Source organism: Leptodactylus fuscus, chromosome 11 (genome assembly GCF_031893055.1).
Source record: "Leptodactylus fuscus isolate aLepFus1 chromosome 11, aLepFus1.hap2, whole genome shotgun sequence".
Taxonomy (NCBI): Eukaryota; Metazoa; Chordata; class Amphibia; order Anura; family Leptodactylidae; genus Leptodactylus; species Leptodactylus fuscus.
The window spans coordinates 34,478,706-34,505,548 of record NC_134275.1 but is presented as its reverse complement, the minus strand read 5'-3'; the positions used below and the strand labels follow the sequence as shown (position 1 = coordinate 34,505,548).

The 26,843-nt window shown below is 40.4% G+C and overlaps 1 protein-coding gene across 2 annotated transcripts in view; it reads left to right on the top strand.

Moving 5' to 3' along the window:
• The window catches only part of LOC142184988 (uncharacterized), a 106,562-nt gene extending 93,805 nt beyond the window's left edge, over positions 1-12,757 (top strand). For both annotated transcript variants that reach the window (XM_075260185.1, XM_075260184.1), the window contains exon 7: positions 12,487-12,757. In XM_075260185.1, coding sequence (XP_075116286.1) covers positions 12,487-12,579 — 93 coding nt within the window. In that variant the 3' untranslated portion in view covers positions 12,580-12,757. The remainder of the gene's footprint in view (positions 1-12,486) is intronic.
• The last annotated feature ends 14,086 nt before the right edge of the window (positions 12,758-26,843 follow it).

The following is a 26,843-nucleotide window of genomic DNA, read 5'->3' as shown; positions in this document are numbered from 1 at the left end:
TTTACATAGGATAGTTCATTAATATAATTTGCCTTGGAAAAAAAAACCTTTAAACAAAGATTTTTCTGTGAGCAGACCTGCTATTTGCCATGTCTTTGTTTACGGACAAACACTGCAGACACTCTTGTTGGGCAAACTAAATTTTTGGCAGCAACAGAGTCCTGAGTTTGTGTTTTTACAGGGCCACTTCTTCATGATGATCTATTTTCTCTGTGCTTGCATGGTTTGTGGTTAGCACTGTTGCCTTGCAGCGCTGGTGTCCTGGTGCAGGCAACATCTGCATGAAGTTTGTATGTTCTTCCTGTGTCTGTGTACTGGGAAACTACTCCAGTATTCTCTCACTTGCCAAAAATGTACTGATAGATAAATTGGCTTCCCGTACAAACAACTGACCCTTGTGGGTGTTGGGGGCTGAACTCCCCTATTTCACAATGCTCCCTTCATTTTAAAGGGATTCTACCACTAAACCAACATTTTTTTCGAATAACCTTTCTTAAGGCTATTCGTCTCTTACCTTTAGACGTGGTCTCCGTGGCGCCGTTCCTTAGAAATAACGGTTTTAACCGGTATGCAAATGAGTTCTCTTCAGCAATGAGGGCGGGCCCCAGCGCTGAAACGGCGATGGGGGTCATCCCCACTGCTGCCCGAGAGCTCACTCCAGCGACTCCTCCATCTTCAGCTGCAACCGCCTCTTCTGTCGGTCCAACTTTCGACTCCTGTGCAATACGCTCCTGTATTGAATTACAGTCCTATGAAAAAGTTTGGGCACCCCTATTAATCTTAATCATTTTTTGTTCTAAATATTTTGGTGTTTGCAACAGCCATTTCAGTTTGATATATCTAATAACTGATGGACACCGTAATATTTCAGGATTGAAATGAGGTTTATTGTACTAACAGAAAATGTGCAATATGCATTAAACCAAAATTTGACTGGTGCAAAAGTATGGGCACCCTTATCATTTTATTGATTTGAATTCCCCTAACTACTTTTTACTGACTTAGTGAAGCACAAAATTGGTTTTGTAACCTCAGTGAGCTTTGAACTTCATAGCCAGATGTATCCAATCATAAGAAAAGGTATTTAAGGTGGCCAATTGCAAGTTGATCTCCTATTTGAATCTCCTCTGAAGAGTGGCATCATGGGCTACTCAAAACAACTCTCAAATGATCTTAAAACAAAGATTGTTCAACATAGTTGTTCAGGGGAAGGATACAAAAAGTTGTCTCAGAGATTTAACCTGTCAGTTTCCACTGTGAGGAACATAGTAAGGAAATGGAAGACCACAGGGACAGTTCTTGTTAAGCCCAGAAGTGGCAGGCCAAGAAAAATATCAGAAAGGCAGAGAAGAAGAATGGTGAGAACAGTCAAGGACAATCCACAGACCACCTCCAAAGAGCTGCAGCATCATCTTGCTGCAGATGGTGTCACTGTGCATCGGTCAACTATACAGCGCACTTTGCACAAATAGAAGCTGTATGGGAGAGTGATGAGAAAGAAGCCGTTTCTGCACGTACGCCACAAATAGAGTTGCCTGAGGTATGAAAAAGCACATTTGGACAAGGCAGCTTCATTTTGGAATCAAAAATTGAGTTGTTTGGTTATAAAAAAAGGCGTTATGCATGGCGTCCAAAAAGAAACAGCATTCAAAGAAAAACACATGCTACCCACTGTAAAATTTGGTGGAGGTTCCATCATGCTTTGGGGCTGTGTGGCCAATGCCGGCATCGGGAATCTTGTTAAAGTTGAGAGTCGCATGGATTCCACTCAGTATCAGCAGATTCTTGAGAATAATGTTCAAGAATCAGTGACGAAGTTGAAGTTACGCCGGGGATGGATATTTCAGCAAGACAATGATCCAAAACACCGCTCCAAATCCTCAGGCATTCATGCAGAGGAACAATTACAATGTTCTGGAATGGCCATCCCAGTCCCCAGACCTGAATATCATTGAACATCTGTGGGATGATTTGAAGCGGGCTGTCCATGCTCGGCGACCATCTAACTTAACTGAACTTGAATTGTTTGTCCAAAATACCTTTATCCAGGATCCAGGAACTGATTAAAAGCTACAGGAAGCGACTAGAGGCTGTTATCTTTGCAAAAGGAGGATCTACTAAATATTAATGTCACTTTTCTGTTGAGGTGCCCATACTTTTGCACCGGTCAAATTTTGGTTTAATGCATATTGCACATTTTCTGTTAGTACAATAAACCTCATTTCAATCCTGAAATATTACTGTGTCCATCAGTTATTAGATATATCAAACTGAAATGGCTGTTGCAAATACCAAAATATTTAGAACTAAAAATGATTAAGATTAATAGGGGTGCCCAAACTTTTTCATAGGACTGTACAAGAGCAAGAGCGGCCTCCCAAAAATGGCTGCCGGCGGAAGACAGAAGAGGCGGTTGCAGCTGAAGAGGGAGGCGTCGCTGGAGTGAGCTCTCGGGCAGCAGTGGGGATGCCCCCATCGCCGTTTGAGTGCTGGGGCCCACCCTCATTGCTGCGGAGAACTCATTTGCATACCGGTAAAAACCGATATTTCTAAGGAACGGTGCCGCGGAGACCACGTCTAAAGGTAAGAGGCGAATAGCCTTTCTTAAGGCTATTCCGATGTGGTGATTAGAAAAAATGTTGGTTTAGTGGTAGAATCCCTTTAAGTTTCAGTAACGCACATTACACACGTTTGCCATTGTTTTCCTGCAGCTACTCTTTTACTCTCCTTGAGTTTTGCCTTCCTAAGAATTTGCTTAGGATAGGGGCTCTTAAGTTCATTCTTTGAAGTGTAGGTGACCTGTATGTAACTTGTTAGTAATACACATAAAAGCAGAAGTTTAATTGGGTAATAGTTGTTACGTAGGTTTTACAACTGTAGTCAATGTAATAGTATTCATGGTCGGTACTGAGATACTCACTTTTTGCCTCTACTATGTAGAGCTTTCTTTTTAGGTTGCTGATTTCTTATCTCTTCACTTACTCAAAGTATTCCAGATGTTGTTAATCATTTTCTCTACATTTAAGGATCCTTCCTTTCTGACAAGCTGTGATTTCAGCCATGACTACATCATATCAGACTGTTTGCAGAAGGAATTCCTTAGTGTCTGATGTAATGCCACTGTCAGGAAGACTCGCTGTCACAAAAGACATCTCCCCCCCCCCCCATCTACCACAAGTATAGAATACTATAATGAAATGTTGCTTCTAGTAAGATCAGATAGTATCTCCCTTCCTGCTCTGTCTGTACATTTTTCCAGACTCAAAACCTCATACCACATTTGACTTTTGCCCCTTTGATTGACCTTAAGACATAAAACACGTCTACAAGAAAGTGTTCATTCAAGGGGCATTAACGTTGTTCTTGTAGAAACATTTCATGGAACCCTTTAATGAGAAAAATACATGGGATGATGTAATCCCCAAAATATACAAATAATAAGCAGTTCGCTAATATTTTACTCTTTCAGTTACATATGTAACAATGGGGGCTACGACTTGTGTTGACTTTATATAATCTCTGAGATTCGATATTTTCATTTTGCTTTACCAAGTACATTATTCTTGTGTTCTTTTTAAGTAGAAATCTATTATTTTATTTATTATCCTAGTTTATGATGTAAGCAAATAGCCTTAAGTTGGTCATACACATTGGACGTACATCAGCTGAACTTGTACATTTCAACAGGTTCAGCTGCACATCTTATGTATATGTGTATGTGATGTCTTTATAGCAGAAAACAACAAAAGCCAATGAAAAGTCATTGGGAAGATATTTTTTATGACTTTTTATTGGTTCACTGGGTCTACTTGACAAGCTTTCAGAATGAGCATGCATGTGTAAGGGGAAATGGGGCCAGCTTGCCTAACAGCATTGTATTGTGCATGTGGCGATTGGAAGAGAAAGCCGTCATTTCGCTAGTGGTACAACACAGTTATTCTGCAAAACCATTATTACAAAGTTTTCCACTTTTTGGATACTTTCACCCTGCCTCTATATCTTGAGGGTTTCCTGGCATACATCCAGGTTCCACACTATAAGCACTTAGTGGCAGCCTACTGCTTATAACCAGTCATTGAAAAAAAAAAAAAATTTGATTTTTTTTCTAAAATCAAAAATACAATATTTAGTGTACAGATGAAAGGCCTTTAAGATGTCAAGGAACTAATCTCTGCCCTTGGATGATGCTTAGTTGGGAGGTTTTCTCACTTAATATGGCGGCAGCCATGCTGCTCCGCTCTTCAGGAACTTTGTTCGCATTTGACCGAGATATCTAAAGAATGAAATGCCAACAATGAGATTGTCTCTGATCCCCAGAATGCTGCTGGTTGTAAAACAGAGGAGACTTGGCAGTTATGGCGCCCGGTAAGCTCCTGAGTGGGCGCCATGCTCAATGTCCCAACATTTACTGTATTATTGCAATGGATGACAACAAGGTGTTTTCCAGGACCTCAATGGCAGATTGGCAGAGGTGCAATGAGCTCTGCAGCCTCTTCATTGCTTCCCGAGCTCTGTACCATACATTGCATAGTGGCTTTGCTTGGTACTGCAGCTTCTTCCCTTTCATCTGAATAAAACTATATTGCAAACAGGCCTTGTGATTCATGAATGTGATGTGACAAGCCTGAGACGTGTGCCCCAACTACTGATTGGTGATGGTGGCTGAACCTTGCTGATCTGATATTGATAACCTATCCTAAGGATAAGTCATTGTGTCAGATGATTTACTGGTTACATTTCAGAATGAACTCTTTAGCATTTTAACCTTTTAACAAAAGCTGCTGTTTGTGGTGTATGAGTTACTGATGGCTATTGTCAAGGCTTAGCATTTTATTTCACTTTGCTTTTTGTCTACATAGTGAGGGAACAGTAGTGATGTGGAGTCTCTCGGGGTCACGTAGCTTCAAACAGCAGGGTCAAAGTAAATTTTTGCGGTCCTTGCAGATGAGTTCATTCTGTTTCACTGTTGATCTTGATTGATTACTCGCCCCAATGATCCTTTCCTTTAGGGGCTGTTAGACGATGTATCGTCTCATCCAGATCCGGCTGCTGGTGCTTTCACTTCTTTTTAAGCAAAACCCCTAAATAATTTAGGCCTTATTCACATGTCAGTATTTGTAAGCTAAAACCAGGAATGGATCAAAGGATCAGAACAGAAGCAAATCTTTACAATATACATTATGTCCGTGTCGTCTCCAAGATTTTGGCAAATTTTTGTAAGCCAGAACCAGGAGTGAAATGTGGCAGTGGTTTTGCTCCAGTAATTTATATCCATCTAAAAGAGAAGTGAAAGCGTCAGTACATCACCAGCCTCCACCCTTATTGTGAAGAGTAGACCACATAGCTGACCATACATTAGTGATTTCAGGTGACCGTTTTCTGGACATCTTGTGTATAGTCTAGTCTATAAAAGCTAATGTAATTGATGACCATGCTATTAATGTGACATATTTCTTCTATACCTGATCTAAGCTTCCCTTCCTGGGGTCCAGATCTGTTGTTCTCTTTGGCCTTTTCAAACTTTCCCTTATAGGATTAGGTCTAAAGGATAATTCTACCCAAAATATAAAACATCCCACATACACCACCTGACCATCCCATGTCACAGCTTCATACTAGGAATGAAGTAAGTATTCTCAGGAGACAAGATGCTGAAATGCAGCTGTAACTGTGAATCTCATGGGAAGGAGAGAGAGAACAAAAGTAAACAAGGGGAAAGGGATAGATGGGGAGTACTGGACAAGCTTACAAGTGGGGGCAGGCTGTTGGCGAACAGGAGAGATCTGGTATATGGAATGAAAAGTTTGGAGAAGGCAGATTTATGGTCTTCACCAAACTTACCATCTAGCTATTAGTCTATTACCAGAGCCCTGCACTGATACAGATGAAGCCTTGCTGATGTTACATTCCATAGTTTCTTACATTCCCTGGAGAATGTGTGCCCTGGAGCAGAACTTGCTTTCTCTGGCTGCCACTCCCTTCCATTGTCTCTCAAAAGAAAACCTTTGCAGATGCTGAGAAAAACTCCTGGGAATACACTTGAGAATAGATCTCTGAGATAGCAAAAGTAATAAAATAAGTTGCACATTCACAAGTTCTAAAGAAGCAAAACCAATTCCCTAGAAACCAGAACATTTGTTTATGCATGAAAATGGTACAACTGTATTAATGTAGCCTGTAGTATGGACTTGTCCTTCTATCATTGTGCAGCCCCAACCTAATTGTTTTATTACAGAATGACTCCTTTCTTGGGTGTTTTTGTCTTCTTAATTTGTAGAATATTTCTTTTACTATCCTTTCAGCTAAATGAATTTCCAGGACCCCTCCTTACTTGACTCCTTTACCCTTCTTCTACTGTAATGAATTGTAAGAGGCCGAGCTGCAGTAAAGAGGGAATGAGCAGCCAGAACTAATAATGAGACATGACAGCCGCAGATTACAGCCGTGTCCTAATGGAATAAAGCTACAAAGCAGCTAAATACAAGATCTGAGAAAAGTAAATGGCAAATAAAAATCCCCTATAGGTACTGACAAGGGAATGGCCTGAGCTGGAGAACCAGATGCCTCTCCCTGGGTAAACCTAAACCTTATAAGCCTTCCTTTGTTGTAATGGGGTTAATCAATGAATAATGACCTTCAATATTTTAAGACTGAAAACCCATTTTAAGGCTGAGGCCCCACATTGTGGAAATGTAACGTTTTTTGTTGCAGATTCTGCTGCGTTTTTTTTTGTTTTTTTTTAGTTTGATGTGGCTTGGAAAGTAATGGAAAATATAAAGGAAACTCTTTAGACTTTTTCCTTCTGTTAAATCCACTCCTGACTTTGCCTCAAAAAACCGCAGCAAAATATGCAACAAAAAATTCTCCGTTTCCGCAATGTGAGCCTTAGTCTTAAAGTGTGTGTGTGTGTGTGTGTGTGTGTGTGTGTGTGTTTTGTTTGTATTCTTTTCTGTTTTGTTTTTTATAAAGCGCTCTTATAACAAGATGGTAAATACTCAGTAGCTTCTCCATTTGTAACCTTTCTGCCATATAAAATTGCCTTTGTGTGATTTGTCATAGACAAATCCAAATGTGTTTGTCCACTTTGGCGTATCCACAGGGAACCATAGTATGAGCCGTGCTCCCTGCATCCTTCCAGCTCCAAACAAGGGACCCAGAATCTTATGGGATATAAGTAAACACAATAAAAACAGCTAAATAAACAGCCCTGACATTCCTGCTCTATCATTATTGGCTCCACTCTCCATTGTGGAGTAGCCAAGTCATACTGCAGCTCTGTAGATCTGTCATTCCTCACAAGTAAAACATTTCATGTTTGCTCCTAAAATAATGTATAATGCTACATCCAGTCCTCAGTAATGTGAGAAGTAAAGGCATCTCACCGATAATGGCAAAATTTATTCTGACTCCATGTCCCCTGCTTTACAAATTCCACTATTTTTATCTGTATTTTCTATCTCCACACTCTGGGGTTGAAAGTGCTGACTGTTATTTTTGTTTTTTTCCCCCTGTTTTTGCTTTATGTTGGAAAGGATAACATAGCAGACATTTCATTATATTGCACAAGAAGGATTATTATTTTTGCTCTGTTCCTTTGCAGCTTTTTCAGATGCTAAAATGTAGGTGATCAATGGATTTGTCCTGTACCTGGATGTCTACCTGCTGTATACACAACTGTCAAAGTGTTAGGCAGGTGTGGAAAAATGCTGCAAAGTAAGAAATAGAAGGGTGAATAGTTTTTCAAATTTAACAAAATGAAGTGAATTTAAGAAAAGAGAAATCTAAATCCCATCAGTATTTGGGGTGACGTTTTTCCTTTGGAGGGGGAGCCCTGGAAGTGATGATATGGTCCTTACAGAGCCCTGATCTCAGCATCATCCAGTCTGTCTGGGATTATATGAAGAGACAGAAGATCTTCATCTACAGAAGATCTGGGCTTAGTTCTCCAAGATGGCAAGAACATCCTCCCTGCCAAGTTACTTCATAAAATGTCTGCAGGTACTGAGAAGAATTGCTGCTTATTGTCCTTAGTGGAGACCTAGAGAGTCTGAGAGGAATCCCATTGACTATAATGGTGTCTGGAGACAAAAAATTCTGATGTTTTCATATGGTGATTTTAGGTGGACACTGATGGCAACTCCAACACAGATGTCAACATAATGTTAGATTTCTCTTCATTCCTTTCATTTTAATTGACAAAAATAAACGATTACCTCTATTTCTGAAAGCATTCTTATTCTGCAGCTTTTTTTCCCCCCATACCTGTCTAAGTCTTTTGCACAGTCCTATACATGGGGTACATAGCTGCTCTGCACTGTTTTCTGTGGTCTCAGGATATGTTCGCATCATGTTTAGAGACTAAATGCGGCTGGTCTACTTATTTACAGCAAACTGGCCCCACGGACCCCAAAAAGGACACTCATTTTAAGGGTTTTTCAAAATATGACCTATTGTAATTCTTCTTGATCTGTAAGTTTTGTGCAAGGCCTCAAAAGAGACCAAGTAAAAGAACTTGAAAGTTCTTGCACACAGTTTGAGATTCTGGAAACATTTAAAGAGATTAAGATTAAACCAGCCGTGTGCATCCGACAAGAATCTCAGATGATTTCAGAGGTTAAGAATGAAAGGCGCACTGTTTACTTAAAGGAGAAGTGCTGCATGCAAAAGTGTCTGCAAGTTGCCCATCTCCACTCATCTGTGCTAGTAAAGGCTTTATTCATCTCTATAGAATGTGTACAGCGCTGCAGAATATACCCGTGCTATATACAATAAGCCTTTAATGGAAAACCTTCTATTCACTGAACAGCCTTTACAATTGTCACATGATCTTTACCAATAAACTACTGACACGTGAACATCATTGTGTGTGACTGTGTCAGTGTGCGGTCTGCTGAGGAGCAACTGACGCTGGATTCACACCAGCGCCTGAACTCCTGTCATGCGGAGTCCGGCCGTGAGTGCCGGTGAGCATTTTATGCTATCCGTGGCGAAACCGGTTTTTTAAACCAGACACAGAGTACTGCATGTCTGACTCTGTGTCCGGTTAAAGAAAAACCCGGTTTCGCCGCGGAGAGCATAAAACGCTTACCGGCGCACACGGCCAGAGACTTTTCAAGCCCATTCAAATAAATGGGCTTGAAACATGCCGGCAGGTTTCAGTCTCCTGCCCCTGTTTTGTGCAGGAAACGGAAACCTGCAGAACAGAGTACGGGCGCAGATGTGAATGAGCCCTGACAGAATTGTGTATGTTGTGTTGTACATCTGTATATAAAAGTATGTTCACACAGAACTATTTGGTGGCAGGGAAATCACTGACACTTTTTTTTCTCCCGCACAGCTTTGTAACCCTTTGGAGCTCATCTAGTTTTTAGCACGGTTTTTGGCACATATTTCCCAGATAGGGCAGGGCACCTGCTGGAAGAAAAGAAACCTCTGTAACTGACTCCCATCAAAAACTTTGGGGAAGATTTATTAAGACTGGCATTTAGTACACAAGTCTTTATAAACGCCTCGACTGGCGTAGAAGATGGGCAGATAGGTGCTGGCATAGATTTCCATTCTAACTCACAGATTGTGGCAGCCGAGGCGTGGCACAAGAAAGGGTCTTGTGCTGAAGAACTGGCGTAGAGGTAGTGACTCGCATATGGCTCCAACATCCACCTAACATCCTTGTCCTATACCCCTGTGGTCTATTCTTGCATTTGAAGCAGGGCTGTGGAGTCTGAGTTGGACCAATTTTGGTTGAAGTTGGCAAAAAGTGACCAACTCCAAATCCAGCTTCAAAATCAAATGCTGATTTATTATAGAATAATTAATATTATATAATGAACTAGATGTATGTTTTGATTTACATTCATAGGAATTCAGTCACTAGGTTTTTAATGAAGGGATTATCTTTTTCGGCTTCTTACTGACCATGGCTGTCAGCCTTTTGTGAAGGAGTCAAAGCAGGAGCCAGAGCCACAAATCAGTGTCGTCCCCCCCCCCACACACACAATATTGTGCCCTCTCTGCTATATGTAGGTGCCCTGGTCTTCAGTGCTTCATAACCATTAGTTATCCCTCTGTTGCACATAGAGAGTGAAGTCATTGTACATGGTGTAAGCTGAAGCCGTTTTTGATTCTGGTTATTTTTATTTAGCATTTTATTTGTATTAGTCACTAATGTACTCTGATGCAGAAGGAATGTTGATCTCTCCTTAAAAGTCATTGACTGGTAAATAAGAAGTTCATGTACTGGACTAAATGTGCTAGACTAATATTTCTCAAATCTATTCCTCAAGGATCCCTAAGACAGCTAACAGAAGGGATGTTCTGAGTGGACACCCCTCCTATGACCATGTATAGCTGAATAAAAGATATACTTCAGAATACAGGCAGAGGGATTTTATTACAAGAGATAAGTTGCTTGTCCATTGTTATTGTTTAATCATGTAATGTGATAAGTTATGGGTAGACTGCAGTGTGCCCCCGCCATGGGAAGTGCACAGGGGCTGCACAATCTGTTTCAATCAATAGTAAGTCCAAGTGCAGAACAGCAAGTATCAGCACTGAGGCATACCCCATACTAGCAACAGCACTCACATACTCCACACTAGCAACAGCACTCGCATACCCCACACTAGCAACAGCACTCACATACCCCGTACTAGCAACAACTCTCACATACCCCATACTAGCAACAGCACTCACATTGGGGGACTTTATTAAATGTTCTGCAACACTTTTATGGTGGTAAGAAGTCACAAATGATGGCAAATGCCCTGTGTGCTCATAAATTTGCAACTTGTCTACACTTTTGCCACTTTCCAAAAGCGGCAAGAGCAGGGGAAACAGTTTACCTGGAGGGGGCAGTGATTCAGATGGGCTGGCAAAGTAACAAATTTTGAATTAAGCTGTTGTATAAACTCCAGTCTAAGGAAATCTGGCCCATTGTAGCGTGTAGCATTTGGAGCTGCAGGTGTAACTTATAGCTTCTACTTCTCAATGATAAATATGTAGCAGGGCCCACTTACCATGTGCTATCTATGATCCTGGTATCTTCTTATGATGTAGAGACACTTTTGGGCCCTCATATGCTCCATGGTCCAGTAGCAATTGCTACTTCTGCACCGTTTTTATAGCTACTCCTGCTGGGAGCGCCTGGAATAATTTATGAATATGGATATATTGGCTAATCCATGAATACCTATGGACAATAACCACCACTTTAAAAGTGTGACACTGTACTGGTATTACTAGATAAAGGGGTGGTGCAGGACTGCGAACACATGGCTGCTTTCGTCTTCTCAGGAAATTGCATCATGTTTCTTGGTTACATGGCCATTCTGCAACTCTGTCCCATTCATTGGGACAGAGATGTGGCATTGCCATGTGACCTGTGGATGGGAGGCTGTAGCCTCTTCAGTACTCAGCAAGCACAGCATTATAAATCTGTGAGGGGCTGTTCTTGATATTGCAGCTCAGCCCATATTAATAATGACCATGATGAAACATTGCCTGTGACGTAGAGGCCACGTTCAGGGAACTCATCTGTCCCTAAGGGATCTTCAATTGATAAGCTATCCTAAGCATAGGTCATAAGTTAAATAGTCCTGGAAAACCCCTTTAAGAGTGTTCTTTAGAATTTTTTAATGCAGAAGTTACATACAGCAAATATTCAAGATTTTCCTAAAATGTTGAATCATGTTTGTTTTATTGTGGAAAGTATCCAAATGATTGTCCTTGCCTGTTTAAGCCTGCCCTTGTGGTGAAATATTAACAATAATTGGGATTATATGTGTCTGCTATAACAGTTACCAGATCTACGCTACAGTTCTTGTGGCATTTAATGCTTGGCATATTACAGCCTTGCATATTGTAGGATTTTATCAGTCTTTTCCTATACTGATGGATGTTTGTGGTTTGGCTAGTATGAGATAATTTAATACTTGCTATTGAGCAGAAAAACAAGTCTCCAGGGTTATTTTCATCTTGATTATCCCCTTCCCATAGTTAAGTCCCCCTTTCTGAATGGAGTGGTGCTGGGGGCTGGTATATGCGCTGCTTCATTCATTTTAATGGGTTAGTCAGAAGCAGTAAAAATCCTCAAATTCATTCAAAAGCTGGTGATCCGTTATCGCTCCCCCACCCATGTGCAACTTATCCCCCTATCCCATTGCTAAGATGTGAACACCCCGTTACTGAGAAACAAAACCACCTCAGCACTCACTAAATACAAATAGGAATATTCTCATTGACTGACTTACATCATTACTTTTACCACTAAGGGTTTCCACTGGCAAATTTGCTTAAAAAAGTAATAAAATAAAATCTTTGATCGAATGAGGGTCAAAAATTGATGTGATGGTCTTCTGAGGAAGTTTCACTGTGTATTAACATTTTTTTTCCATTCCTTTGATTCTTATTTAGTAAATGTAGAAATGTTACATTGTTATCCCTCTGCCATGTCCTTACCATAACCTGATACTTTGTTTGTATTCACAGCCTATGAGCATCCTCTACAACTTACTATGGGGTGGCCTGATGACAGGTGGGGCCCTGCTACTTGTATGGTGGAGCACAAAGCAGCTGGGCTGATGCCATTCACTTTTACACCGGGGACATAGAGTACTTTATGGCCAAACAAGCAGGAAACATACTGTAAAGATTACTACAATAAAACTGGACTCTTATATGAAGACTGACATTATAGACAGAGCTTTTACACACATGTACATGTATGTGCTGGATATACCTGTGTCAAGCCTCAAATCTTTATTTTATTTTGGAAATCTGCATTTTTAGAAGTTTGTGGGTTTTTGTTTTTTTTCCTCAATGCTGAAGATTTCAATCTGTGAACGAAATATGAGCAGCATCAACCGCTATTGCATCGGTGGGATGCAAATAACAGATTATACGTTCGGCCCCCTGAACGCACATAAACATACATTGCTTTGACCGTTGCGTTGCAGCCAAGATGCACCATTTCACTTTCTTGTTTTTTTCAGTTGAATTCTCAATTCGGATCCAGCAAACTATAAAGTAGATTGAACTGTTTATTTTCTGAAGTGGATGTCATTCTCCAGGGATATCGCCACACCGACCATCATGCCTTGTTACAAGCAAATTAGCGGAGATTATACCTATTGTGTCACCGTTACATAGGTAACCTCCTTACACGGGTTGTGTTTCCCTGCCCAGTGCCTGAAGAACAATCAGAGTACCGGGAATATTTTTGGCTCACTTTGGGCAAACCGGAAATGACTAATTTTCCTTTTGAGAATGTCTAAACCATAAAAATAATGATTATTCTATTTTAGTCAGCACTAGATGGTGGCCAAAGTTTACTAGATAAAGGAGAGCCCCTGGGAGATGAATAGAACAGACCAGTTTAGTGAGTATTTGTACTTTTTCTAATATCTTTTTCCTGTATGGAGTTCTTGGTCTGCTTCAGTGACTATGTCCTTCTGACAACACTTCCTGGCTGCTCAGTGTTGTCACAGGGACGTTGAAGCAAATAGAAATTAGTCATAATTCAGCAGTAATATTTCTAGAATAGGTTTCTAAATTAAAAGGTTTAATTTTTTTTATTTTGGTGCAAGATGATATTGTCCCTTTCATGTACAAGCTGCCACAGCACACGATAATAATGCTGCAGTGCAGACACACATAGAAACTTATTCCATGTACACTTTATAGCAACATTTCGTTATTCAGACATTTGTTCATATTGTGTTATGGTCATTGCCATTAGAGCTTAAAGAAAAAAAAAAAAATCTTCCAAATGCCAGGGCCACATATGATGTCCTCGCAACAGACCAGTCGCTGCAATATACAGTACCAGTGTAGTGGATGGATTCTTACAAATTCTATCCATGCACTGTTGAAAAAAGAAAAAACCTAAGTGCAAAGTGTCTTGCATTGGAGGTTTCAATCACCAGCCCAGCGACCTGGAATAAAACCCACAGCGAAAAGCGATTTTTGGCTGCTTTGGTCTGCTGTGTCCACGGATGACCTCCTGCAGCAGATCCACTATATATAGCACTGACCGAAAGAGGTAGAATTTTCTAAGGTAAGCCAATAGGAATTTCCAGGCACAGTACTCAGCAGAACTGGCAATCTGGTCAAGGAGTGGAGGAGATCTGCACCTAAACCCTCCTATTCCGAATATTGAATAGATCTGTATGACACGGCTTTTGTTTTTCTAATAACAATACATCTAGACCTATACAAAGAATTGTAAGTTTTCCTGTAATTGTAACTAAAGTGCCTAAAGGCAGTTTTATCCTAGAGCTTTGCTTATTGATCTATATCTGTACAACTGTGTGAAGCCATGATATAATACGTGGTAAAATGAACATAGACTATGAACACCTACACTGATATTTATTCTTCAGAAGATTATATTTTGTTCTTAATAGAACTAGCCGTAAGCACAGTTGTAAAGCAGAATATAACCGGTGCATTGTATTTGTAGCAAGCACCCATATTCTACCTGATCACAGTGATGCATATTGAGTATTCGCACTACAAAAGAGGAAATTTTATGTATATAAACTGTTTGCAAATAGCAATTCTGTAGCCAGAGAGAATTAATGTCTTTATGTAATCTGTGGGAGAACTACAAATACTACCAGGTTGGGTCACACCATGGTCCTTTTACACGGACCAGGTATTGGAAATTCTTGATAAATGGCCGTCATAAGGGAAGTAGTGATCACCTGGCAAATAGGCGTGTGGTTATGTGTTGGGTGATCACATGTTTTATGCATCATAACCCTGGCCATTCATATTAGATTTGTATCAGCCAATCCTGTTGTTACAACAATCTATAGTGTAACGCTTGCCCTTCCTGACAGGGGGAGATAATGTGGGAGATAAAGATCGGACATTGTGATTTCAACTACCCAATTGTTTTACTCTTAGGAATGTAAGCCACTGACAGAAATGGCCGAGCAACTTTATCCCTCTTCAGGATCCATACACTGCTCAGCCGAGCCTTCATGTGTATAGGGCAGTCAGGTAAGATGGCTGCCGGCTGAATGTGATCTTAAGTGTATGGCTAACTTAAAGGATAGGTTATCAGTATAGGCCCTGAACTGTCTCTTAGGCCTCATGTATACGACTGAACTTTTTAATCTCCAATTGTGGATAAAAGTATGGGCCCATACATATAGCCTTAGCTTTTGCAGCTGTGTGACCGAGCCAGATTGAAGAGCCACAAAATATGGAGCAGGTCCTATACCTTGTCTGTGTTTTAAGGCTTTGTCAATTCCTTTCAATGTATGGGTCAGTGAAAACCACAGATGACCTGTGGATACCAATCCTTATTTTTACTGACTGGTTGACTGAACACAATCGTGTGCAGGAGGCCTTAAAAAGATGCTTGTTTGCCTGGAGCACATATGGTAAGCTGTATGGGGATGAAGCATTCATGTAGATGAAGTAACTTAGTGGGCAATGATAAGGACTAAGCTCTTCTAGGAACAACTATCCCAAATCCGTTCCCTACTCAATTGGCCTGTGTAAAAGGACATTCATAGGTGGAACGACCCAGAACTATGGTGCTGCCAATTCTACGGTCTCAAGTCAGCCTTGTCACTAATATATGACAGCGTTATTTCAGGAAGTCACATCCAGGCTGTCTACAAAAGACTAGAAACCAAGAATCAAGTAAATTTATTAAGTGTTTTGTAAAAATGAGAAGCACATTGTATTCTGTCCTACAGAATGACCACATTTATTCTGAAGTGTGACAGTGAGATCATGTCAAGCGTTTCTCTACTTTTTATGGTACGTGATGCCTTTCATCCTATATTAAATTTATGTACCTCTTGTTTCCTTAAAACAAAGTTTCAACACCTACACATGCTCGTTGCAATTTTATTTAGAAAACTTTCACTAAGCCCCAACTCTCCAACCCATATACATGTGTGACTTGCTGAGCCATATACCTCTGGTGCCTGCTCATCTTGTGTAAGGACTACGGATTTAACATGTTGAATCCACCACACCCCACCCTTGTTTCCCCCGACCAGCCGTCCAGGAAGTGGCGACACTACCATAAACGTTAGATGCTCAGCCTGAATTCCTCCACTCAAAACCCGAAAATTCAGGTGTCCCTGCACTTTATCGGGAAGTACTAGTTTGTGACTTATTACAGATAGGCATGTATTACAGTTCCCGAATTGTACTATCCCATAAAACAAGCCCATATAGGTGGGTAGAATAAGATATTGATATCTGTCATCAGATCCAAACTTTTATTAACATTATAAAGAGTTACTAACATCACATACAAGTCCACAGTTGTCATTTTTGGAAGATTTTGGGTGTGGTTCATTTGAGCAAAAAGTTATTGAGAAACCAAGCAGTGCTACCCTACAAACCCTGACAACTTGGCCGTACTGGCAGACTCTTTAATTGTTTCAGAGCAGCTTTTTTTCCTTTTTTTTTTTTTTTTTTTGGCTGTATCTCTTGTATATTCTAATGATATAGCATCAATGTCCTTCCTAACCTATTCCCTATAAAGATAATAATGTTAACTAATATGGAGTATTTAAAGAATGGTTTGGTACTAACTCAAAGAAGGGGTACTGCATGCATTAGGGGTACATGCAAAACGTGCAGTTTTAGGGAATCAGGTAGTCGGGTATTTGGGAAAACCTCTGATGTCGTTATTTTCATTCAGTACACACAGACGCCTTTTGGTGGATTAATATTGAATCAAAGGCTTTATGATATTCCAAGATTTCTCCCAATAAGTGTCAACCTGACATATACCAATATATTGCCTTTATGGTCATACCCCCAGCTGATGTATTAGGAAATGATGATGTGTGTTTAATAGTTTACAGCAGAGGTCTCCAACTTGTGGCTCTTTTGGTTGTTGTAGAACTACAATCACCAGCATGCGATGCCAGCCTGTACTTTGGGGCATGCTCAGTGATGTAGTGGAGAGCTACATGTTATAGACTCCTGGTTTACAGCCAATCTGCATGAAATGCAACTACCAGGTCCTCAAGGAAGAAGTTCCCTTGACACCCATGTGCCTCCTTTTATACATGTAAAATTGTGTGTTCCTTTTTATTTATGTCTGAAATGCTGATCCTGTAAGCTAACCATAAAATCCTACTTGCCCAGATTTTCTATTTACACTGACAAAGTGCATTGTGCTTTACTAATATTGTAGCATGTTTAGCCATTGTATAGTAGTGTGCAAAGCCAAGAGACTAATGCATATAAAATGGGAAGCCTTTTGTTGCAAAATAAGGGTGGAGTAGCATGGTTGTTACAAATTTCGTTTTTTGTATGTTTTTTTTGTTTAGTTTTATACTTCTTCTGCTAAGAGTTATTTGCACGTGGATCCTAAAAATACATATTTTTTTTAGCCCGTTTCCCTCCGGTTTGTGCCCTGATGTTTAATCCACTTATCTGCATAAGAGGTTGTTTCATATGTGTCCTTATTTCTTTATATAGCCTTTTTCTACAATGTTGCTGAGTATTGGTAAGCTTGCACTGCCAGACATGTGCTTGGTCAAAGGGGTTCTCTAAGAATCGTATATGCATTTTGATTCATGTTTCATTGCATTATAGGATTTGTCTATTTGTGCTTTGCTTGTAATTAAAAAAAAAAAAAAAAGGTACGTTAACAACATTTTTGTCCCATGAGCCCTCTGACATCTAAAGGTGGCCATGTCTGTTATATAGTTGCCTGTTGAACCACTGTTTGGGTGACGCCATTTCTTACGACCTCCTTAAATGACAAATTGGAAGTAAGCAGCAGTCAGGCACCCGAGACTGTGGCCATTTCCCATGAAAACAAAAGATCAGGCATGTGCAAGTTCGATATGCCTGAGCCTTCTTTCCAAAAATCTGACACCTCCATACACATTAGATGATCAGCCATTCAGGGGATGTAATTCTAATATGTATGGCACATTTACGCTGGGTTTACACTATGCCAAGTCAGGAATGTCAGACCTTAGCAGTCTATACGACAAATAAGTGAAAGTAATAGTCTATGCAGATATGAGCAGAAGAAATATTTCCTTCTCTGGTCACTATCCTCTCTGTGATAATACTTGATGATTGTAGCCCCCATGATATAAAATGGAGGGTGCTTCGTTAGTATTAGAGCAAAATCTGTTCCAGTACTTGACATCCCAATAATCCCAGAGTCTGTTATTATCTATAAGATTATGGAGGAATTGGCGGGGTCTAAATCTAAGCCAACTCAATATCTTTGCCACATTGCTATTTACTTCTATGGATTTGTCCCCGCATGCCCCAACATGAGCAGGTCGACAAACTCTGACTAGTCAGGAGTCTATAATCTGTACTGTATACTGGCTGTAGATGAGGGGATGACATGTTGGCAGCTCGTCCTTGGTTATGTAGAAGTACCCATTATAATATAATTTACTTGTATATTGTCTGTTACATAAACTATGCAAATCTGAATCACAAAACATATGAGAAGTTTGCTGTATTTTACAGAACCATAAATCTGGAGAACCCCTTTAATAAGATTTCTTTGAACCTCACTTGTATGCTGAAACTGCCTTGTCCAAATATTCTCATCAAATTGAAATGCATGTTATTGAAATCCTGTATAAAGACCTGTTTACTGATGTTCCTTCACTGTGGTACATTTAGCCTCAAAATGAATGTCCATTGTTACAACACTAAAGGCAGCCATCATGGGGGCTGATCTATGAATATTTACTATACTATAGTTTACCAAATTCTTGGTCTGAAGAATGCCTCAATGATGGCTGCTGGTGAAATGACAGTCTGAATATTGTGCCGATGACACTGATCATTGTCAGAAATGCTTAAACTTTATGCAAGGAAGTTATTGGGAATGTATCAATAAAAGCTTGTGTGAATGAAAAGGCAAAGCTGAGTCCGGGACATGTCCTTCATTCTCGTATACTTTATCCTTCCAGCTAATGATATAGCCGCCTCTGTCTTAGTCATGATGGAGTTCTGCTGGGAAAATAAAGACCCTGACATCCCCAGGATTTTATGCAAGTACAAATATTGATAGAGGATGTAAGACTGTGTAGATTCTGGTCAATATAGAAGAGATATGTTTAGTAAAATATGTGTGTGTAAAAAATTTTACACACACATGTATATATAATTATAATTTCTTTATCGATATTATTTTTGATATTGGTTATCTATGATATAAATAAGGAGGTTGTGCTAGTAGTGATACTTGTACATTATCCACAGGATAGAGGATTGTTGTGGGTCCAATAGAGATCCCCGGCAATCAGAAGAATGGCCCAAGAGTTCTCCTGAGTGCTCTATGTGAATGGAGTTGGTGGTATGGTGATCTCCAGCAGCCTCATAAAAGTAAATGGAGTAGTGGCCACATAGTGCACCATCAACCCATTCACATGGAGCTCTAAGGGTTCATTCACACGGAGGAAAATGGTGCTGAATTTCAGCGCTGAAAAAAAAAGCCTCCCATTGACTTCAATGGGTTCCTAATCAGGCGATGATCCGACACTTAACCCCTTTAAGTTGAGGCCCCTCATTGTAGAAACCCATCACAAAAAAAAAAAATGCTGTCTCTTACAGTACTAATGAATGAATGAGGGTTTGGTTAATCTCATCCACAAATTACAGAAAAAAATTAAGCTTCAGAAAATCAGATTTTATTAGTGTTTTTTGAAAAATGCAACATGTTAAATTTAACTGCGGAATCACAAGCATTGTATTTAATATGAGGGATTAAAGAGAACCTTTCATGGGTTTGGACACAGGCAGTTCTATATACTGCTGGAAAGCTGACAGTGCGCTGAATTCAGCGTACTGTCGGCTTTTCCGACTCACTGTACAGCGCGATAGGCGCTGCTGGGCAGAAGGGCGTCCCTGGCTAAGTGTCAGAAACACCCTTCTGACTGTAAAGCGCTACGGTACCGGGACCGGTAGCGCTTTACCCAGGGCACAGATCGGGAAAGCCGACAGTGCGCTGAATTCAGCTCACTGTCAGCTTTCCAGCAGTATATAGAACTGCCTGTGCCCAATCTGATGAAAGGTCCTCTTTAAGCAGAGAAAAACACAGCAAAAACTGAATGAAGGACCCTGCTGGGAAAAAAAAGCAATTAATTTTTTTTTATTTTTTTTTTTTGTTCCCGTTCTGTTTTTGTTTCTAGAACCACTAAATATCCTATGAAACATACCCAAAAAGACGTTATTGTGATATTCACTTGCCCCATAGAATCCCATAAGAACATTAACGGACATGCTTATATAATTTCTTAGGCTAGGTTCACACCTGCGCTCAGGAAGTCCGCTTGGGGACACCCCCAAAAGGAAACCTAATCTGCTTAAAAAAGCGGTTATACACAGAAACTTGCAGTCTCCAAAAACTATAATAGGGTCTGTTGGGTTTCCACCCAAAAAGGGCAAAAGATGCAGAGAGAAAAGTGTTGCTTTTACGAATGAGTAAAGATTAATTTTTCATTTTACATTTTAGACACTCTATAGAACATCTTTAGTGTCACACCATGCCTGTGAAATATGCTTTAAACTAATAGTTGTGCTAAATATGGCATATTCCTCTCTGCCTATGACTAGCAGTGGACCCGTCCTGGAATCAGTCTTCTGCATTCCTCCTTTTTGCAACAGGTAAGCATTTCATTCTCATAATGTAGTAATGTCATATCCTGTGTGATACCAATGTCTGTGTCTACATCACAGTAATAACTAGCTCAGGACTTCAAGGTACTGACAGCTTTAGCGCTTTAGCTTTGGGGCAAAGCCTCTAATTGGAGGATATCCTCCCACTGCTACATTCTCCAGCCTGTAAACTTCTAAATATGGAGTCTCAGGACGGCAGAGTTCCCCTGTCATTCACTGCTGCAGTTATTATGCAAGTTAAGTAATACCAGCAAGACATAATAGAGATTTTCTAAGTAATGTTTATATTAAGGAAACACTAAGTAGCTTATAAAAGCTCAGCTTAGCATAAGAGTTTCTACTGTCATTCTCACATACATATGGACGTATTTCTTAGGGTTACCGGCACTTCAGATATGTAAGACAAAGAAAGAATTGTAGATGCAGACATAAGTTCCTTTATGCAAGCAGCAATATGTTCTTTTGGTCTATGATACAGAGATAGTGTTGTTTTATGGGGATGTTTCATATTTTGTAAGTTCTGTAAATGGAAATACCCTTTAATATCTTCTAAGAATTGTCAAAAATATGGCTGGGTGCATGTGTCATCAGCATTGCATTCTCTATTTTTTAAGCACTTTTCTTATGCAATTCAGTGATCTCCCTAGAAGATACTGCATCAATATTAATAATCTGAAATACCAATGACAAATTGATGCCGCATGATCGGTAATACTGTACATCTGTATTGCAAGTCTGGTTGGTACCATTACGAGAATTACAACTTTATATAATTTTTCTTATGTTTAACACTTTAATCTAAGATCTTAACAAAAGTCCAAAACTTTGCTTTTAAAACATAGAACTTTTCCCCAGGGAAAGAAAGCTCCTATGTTGTGAGGGCCAAAATGTTGCTTTTTGTTATAAATTCATCCAGTTTTTTGAACTGAAGCTTTAGAAGTGTTGTCCATTTTCAATCGACCATACTTATCTCAATATGATATCTAGGTAGTTTAAAAGGTTGGTTTTGTGTCTAACATATCCTACCATATTGATCCCTAAGAAGACAAAAATCCTCCATGAGGTGGATGCCATTTACCCCATATCAAGGAGGAAAATTGCCTTCCTGACAGTGGCGTAACTAGGAATGGCGGGACCCTGTGGCGAACCTTTGACATGGGGCCTCCCCCCCCCCGTCCGACGCCGAAGACCCCCACCAACCACCTCCCGGCATTCCTGCACTATTATGCCCCATAGTTGCCCCTACACACAGCATTATACCCCATAGTGGCCCCATCACCCAGTATTATGCCCCGTAGTGGCCCCATCCCCCAATATTATGCCCCATCACCCAGTATTATGCTCCACTGTGGACATCCATTAACAATTATTATACTCTGGGGTCTTTTTAGACCCCAGAGTATAATTGGAGACCAAGAGGGGGATACAAACATAATCACTGTTACTTACCTATCCCTGCGCTCCCCGCTGTCGGCTATTTTTAATGATGTCCGGGATGTCATTTGATCGGGGACCTGCGTCACAATGCATAAGGACGCAGGCCCCGGTCATGTGACGTCTGAGACATCACACAAGTAGACCCTGAAGCCTTTGCGGAGCGTGGAGAGGTAACACTGCTTTTTTTGTTCGCTTACCTCTCCCGGACCTCCGATCATTATATTCGGGGCTCTGAAAAGACCCCTGAGTATATTAATGATGATTGTGGGGCCCGCAGTGTCACTTACCGATCCCGTCCCCTGCCAGAATTGGTAAGTAAGTAGGGCCCGCTACCGGCTGGAGTAACTACTAATAGTAGCCTATTTATTAAAAAAAAAACCAAAAAAACGCAGTGGTAGCGGCTGTAGCCGGGCCCCCTAATTTCCCGGGCCCTGTGGCAGCTGCCTCAGCTGCTTCCCCGTTAGTTGCGCCACTGCTTCCTGACTATAACAAACTAAATCCCTAGATCACTGTCCCATCCTAAAATACTGTTTCCTATAACTTATGATATTTTTACTTTTCAAGACCGGCATTGTCACATATTAAACTTCTCACCCATTACCACGTGTGGCAGCGAGGTCCATAGTGTTACACACTTGTCACAGTTACAGGCCTCGGTGTGAAGAGATGTGAGTGCTGTGAACCTTAGTTAAGTTTACTGCTTACCAATATCCCTAAGTCTCTTTTAGTGTCAGTTTTATCCATGGCTTTATTATTTAATACAGAACTGTAAAACTTGTTCTCATAGCCAATAGGCATAATTTTTCATTTATGTACATCTGTTATGTTATCCACGTTAAAATTTTGCCCAAGATTTCAGCATTGCCAAATCCCTTGTAATATTAAACTGTCCTGCTCCTTGTTGACTTCTTTTTAGAGCCTTGTATCCTCTACAGATATTGGGATTTTACGCCGTAAACCCTCCAGAAAATCATTAATAAACATTACAAAGAATAGCCCTAAAACTGACCCCTGTGGTACTCCACTAGTGACCCTGACCTATTCTGGGTATTTACCATTAATAACCACCTTCTGTTTTCTATGTGTAACTCCTTTTCATGTATTTCCCCCTAGTTTCAGTAATATTATACCATCTATGCAGTACAGTATCCAATGCCGTTGAAAAGTAGTATGCATGTATACAAATACACTTGTGTGACATTGGCAATAGGTTGGATTTACGCGTTGTAATAGCTGTCAGCGATTATTTGACCAACAGCTATAACTTGCATCTCCTAGTACACATGTACACTCAGCCAAGCGTATCTCTCTTGAGAACAAGGGATTGGACATGATGACGGTCTGACCCCTTCTCTGCGCCCATCTGGTGTCAAGGGGAACGTCTGAAGAGCCCAATACACTTTAGACAGTTGAAATCTATGGGGTCAGCCGAGCTGCTGTAATATGAATGACCATCTCAACGTTAGGAAAATTTGTTTTTGTAGAAAATCACTACCTAATATAGTGTATTTAATAATATGCAACAAATGTTCCACTGAAAATCTGTATGTTGGAGAGACTGGTCAGAAGCTTAGAATGCGGATTAACTCACATTGTCATACAATTAGAGAACAAAGAATGGACCTTCCCGTGTCAAAACATTTCTGCAATGAAGATCATAATATCATCAATGACATGAAAATTTTGGTTTTAAGAGAGAATTTTAAATCCAGGAAAGAGAGACAGATTTATGAGTACATTGCAGAAAGAGATGAATCTGTCACATGGGTTCATGGCATCCTACAGAAATCACTGAACTGAGACAGCCATAAAGACACTCTGATAAGAACATTACAAACTGATAAATTGTTTATTTGTATGTAAGAATAACCAATAACCTTCTTACACCCTCCCTCCTAAAATTCTAGTCCTATGTGTCCCCCTGTACATAAATATGCATCCTTCGAAAATTGTTTTTAGATATACCTGAAGAAGAAGCCGAGAGCTTCGAAACGTAATCTGTCATCATTATTAGATAGCCATTAAAAAAGGTATCAACTACTGAAGACTCTCAAGTTTTTTGTTTTTATATTTCCATCTCAACATTGTAATCCTTTTGAAGAACACTGTTGTCATCCCTTTTCTAGCCTCAAATGGCAGATTACAAAGTGCAATAGATTAAAGGACCTTTATAGCTTAATAATGCTAACCTGTCTGTAGGATAGGTTGCCAAGATCACATTGGTTGCATTTTGCCTCCCAGCAACCCTCTGATTTGAGGTGGCAAGGCACCCTTAAAGAGAACTGTAGTACCATTAACAGCCAGGTGTCTAAGTGAATGAGAGAGAGCTGCAGTACCAGGCACAGCCACTACACAATGTACAGACCTGTGCCTGTACCACAGTGCCGAGGCCCCTTCAAGCTTATTGATGTGGGTTATCAATACTTAAATTCTGGGAAAACCCCATTTTAATGCATATGAAGATAGGACACACTGCAGAGGTCTCTTTAAGACCAGATTTTGGAGATTATACTGTAACATAAGGCAATATTTGAGTCAGTTCAGACTAGTAAAAACAAGTTGATGTTCTTCATCTGCATTAAAAATATGACTTTGTGAATAGAAGGTTTAAAGCTGGAATAGGTTTATTACCTGTAGGCATAAAACAAGAGAAATCCTACCTAGCGTCTTAGTGATATAGTTGCATCATTAGGACTTTGGCCAAGTACAGTACATGCTTTACTTTTATCTGGCCTGTGGGGAACATCCCTTAGTTATCTGCTGAACTGAAGTATTGTGGAGTGTGGAGTGTGTACAGATTTCTTGTAAGGTTGTGTTCACATCCACATTGGAGGCTTTGGGCTACTTGATGGAAATCTAACAGACCCCATTATAGTGAGTGTAGTCTATAGGGCAGTGATGACAAACCTTTTAGAGACCAAGTGCCCAAACTGCAACCCAAAACCCACTAATTTATCACAAAGTGCCAACACGGCAATTTGTCCTTAGTATTGTACGGATCCACAATTGTGGACAATTATGGATGGTCTGTAATAATGTCACTAGTCTGCTATGAAACACATACTGTGTGATAAAAATAGTGAAGGGACCCCATATAGTAAAATCTGATCCACACTGGTCCCACACATTACAATCTACCCCACAGTGGCCCTCACACAGTACAAATCTGACCCACAGTTGCTCTCTCACAGTACAAATCTGACCTAGAGTTGCTCTCACACAGTACAAATCTGCCCCACAGTTGCTCTCACACAGTACAATCTGCTCAACAGTGGCCCATACACAGTACAGATTGCCAACATGGCTATAGGGCATTCATAATGAACCAGTACTTCCAACATTTCCTTGTTCTGCTTTCTTATATCCATAGTTGCCAAGTATGACAGATATGGGAAGGTTACCAGCTTCAAAGTTGAAAAGAATGGGATGGTCTCAGGATGGGTCACAAATCTCTGTCCAGTAAATTTTGATTTTCTGTAATTGTCTTTGACAGGGACCACAAGTTGCAAAAATGTGGTAATTTGGCTGTGGCTGAAACACAGCAGCAAAAAAAAAAAGCTGTGTTTTACTACATGATAATAAGTACTGGCAAGTAGATGGGATCCTGGCTAATGTTAATTTCAATATCAGTTATACCCATCAGTTATAAGGAAACGCTGGCTGGTTTTCTGCTAGTTTTAGTGGCTGGTTTCCTTCTATGATCCATTAGAACAATGGTTCTCAACCTTACTGATGCCGTGACCTTTTTAATACAGTTCCTCATGTTGTGGTGACCCCCAACCATAAAACCTCCAATACTGCTGGTTTCAACATAGTAGGTGCTTTTAACAGAGTAGCTGCTTTAAACACAATTACTGCTCTCTACCCATGTGTGACTGGTCTGCATAAGTAAATTAAGGGGCCAACCCTGTCACATACACCTGTATTTGTACGCTATGTATGTGATGGGGTTGGCATGATGATATTATCATGCCGGGTACTTGTATGTGGGCGTAATTGCATGTGGATAGAGGCAGGGCCAGTTTTAGACAAACTAGCCCTGGGCAAAATTAAAAGTGGGGCCCCAAATTCTGATATATCAAAAACGCCTTCATATTCCCAATGGAAGACCCTTTAATGACTCCCCCTTTCTGCCTCCAAAACCGTAACAACCACCCTCTCTTATGCCTACACACAATTCAAATAACCACCTTTATACCACCCAAAAGATTTTTGCACCCCCTCATCAGTTATTATAATACTTCCCTATAAATAATAGTCCCTGCTTCTAAATAGAGATGAGCAAGTACTGTTCGGATCAGCCAATCCGAACAGCACGCTCGCATAGAAATGAATGGACGTAGCCGGAACGCGGGGAGTTAAGCGGCCGGCCGACGTCAAAGCGGAAGTACCAGGTGCATCCATTCATTTCTATGGAGCGTGCTGTTTGGATCGGCTGATCCAAACAGTACTCGCTCATCTCTACTTATAAACATTGCCCCATATCAGTAATAGTTCCCTCTTATCAGCAATAGCCCCCTCATAAATAATAGCCTATAATAATATAAAGTTTCCCTCATATGAATAAGAGAACACATTGTTATAGTCATCATATGATGTCCCCCTTATTATCACTGTTCCCAATAGCGTGCACGTGTGCCGTTCACCTATTGCAGCCTCCCTACTCAACCAGAATTAATGCCCGCGCACTCAACTCATCTCCAGAGGACGCAGAACTGAGTTGAATACAGACGCGACTAAAGCAAGGAGCTGTCACAGCTCAGCTC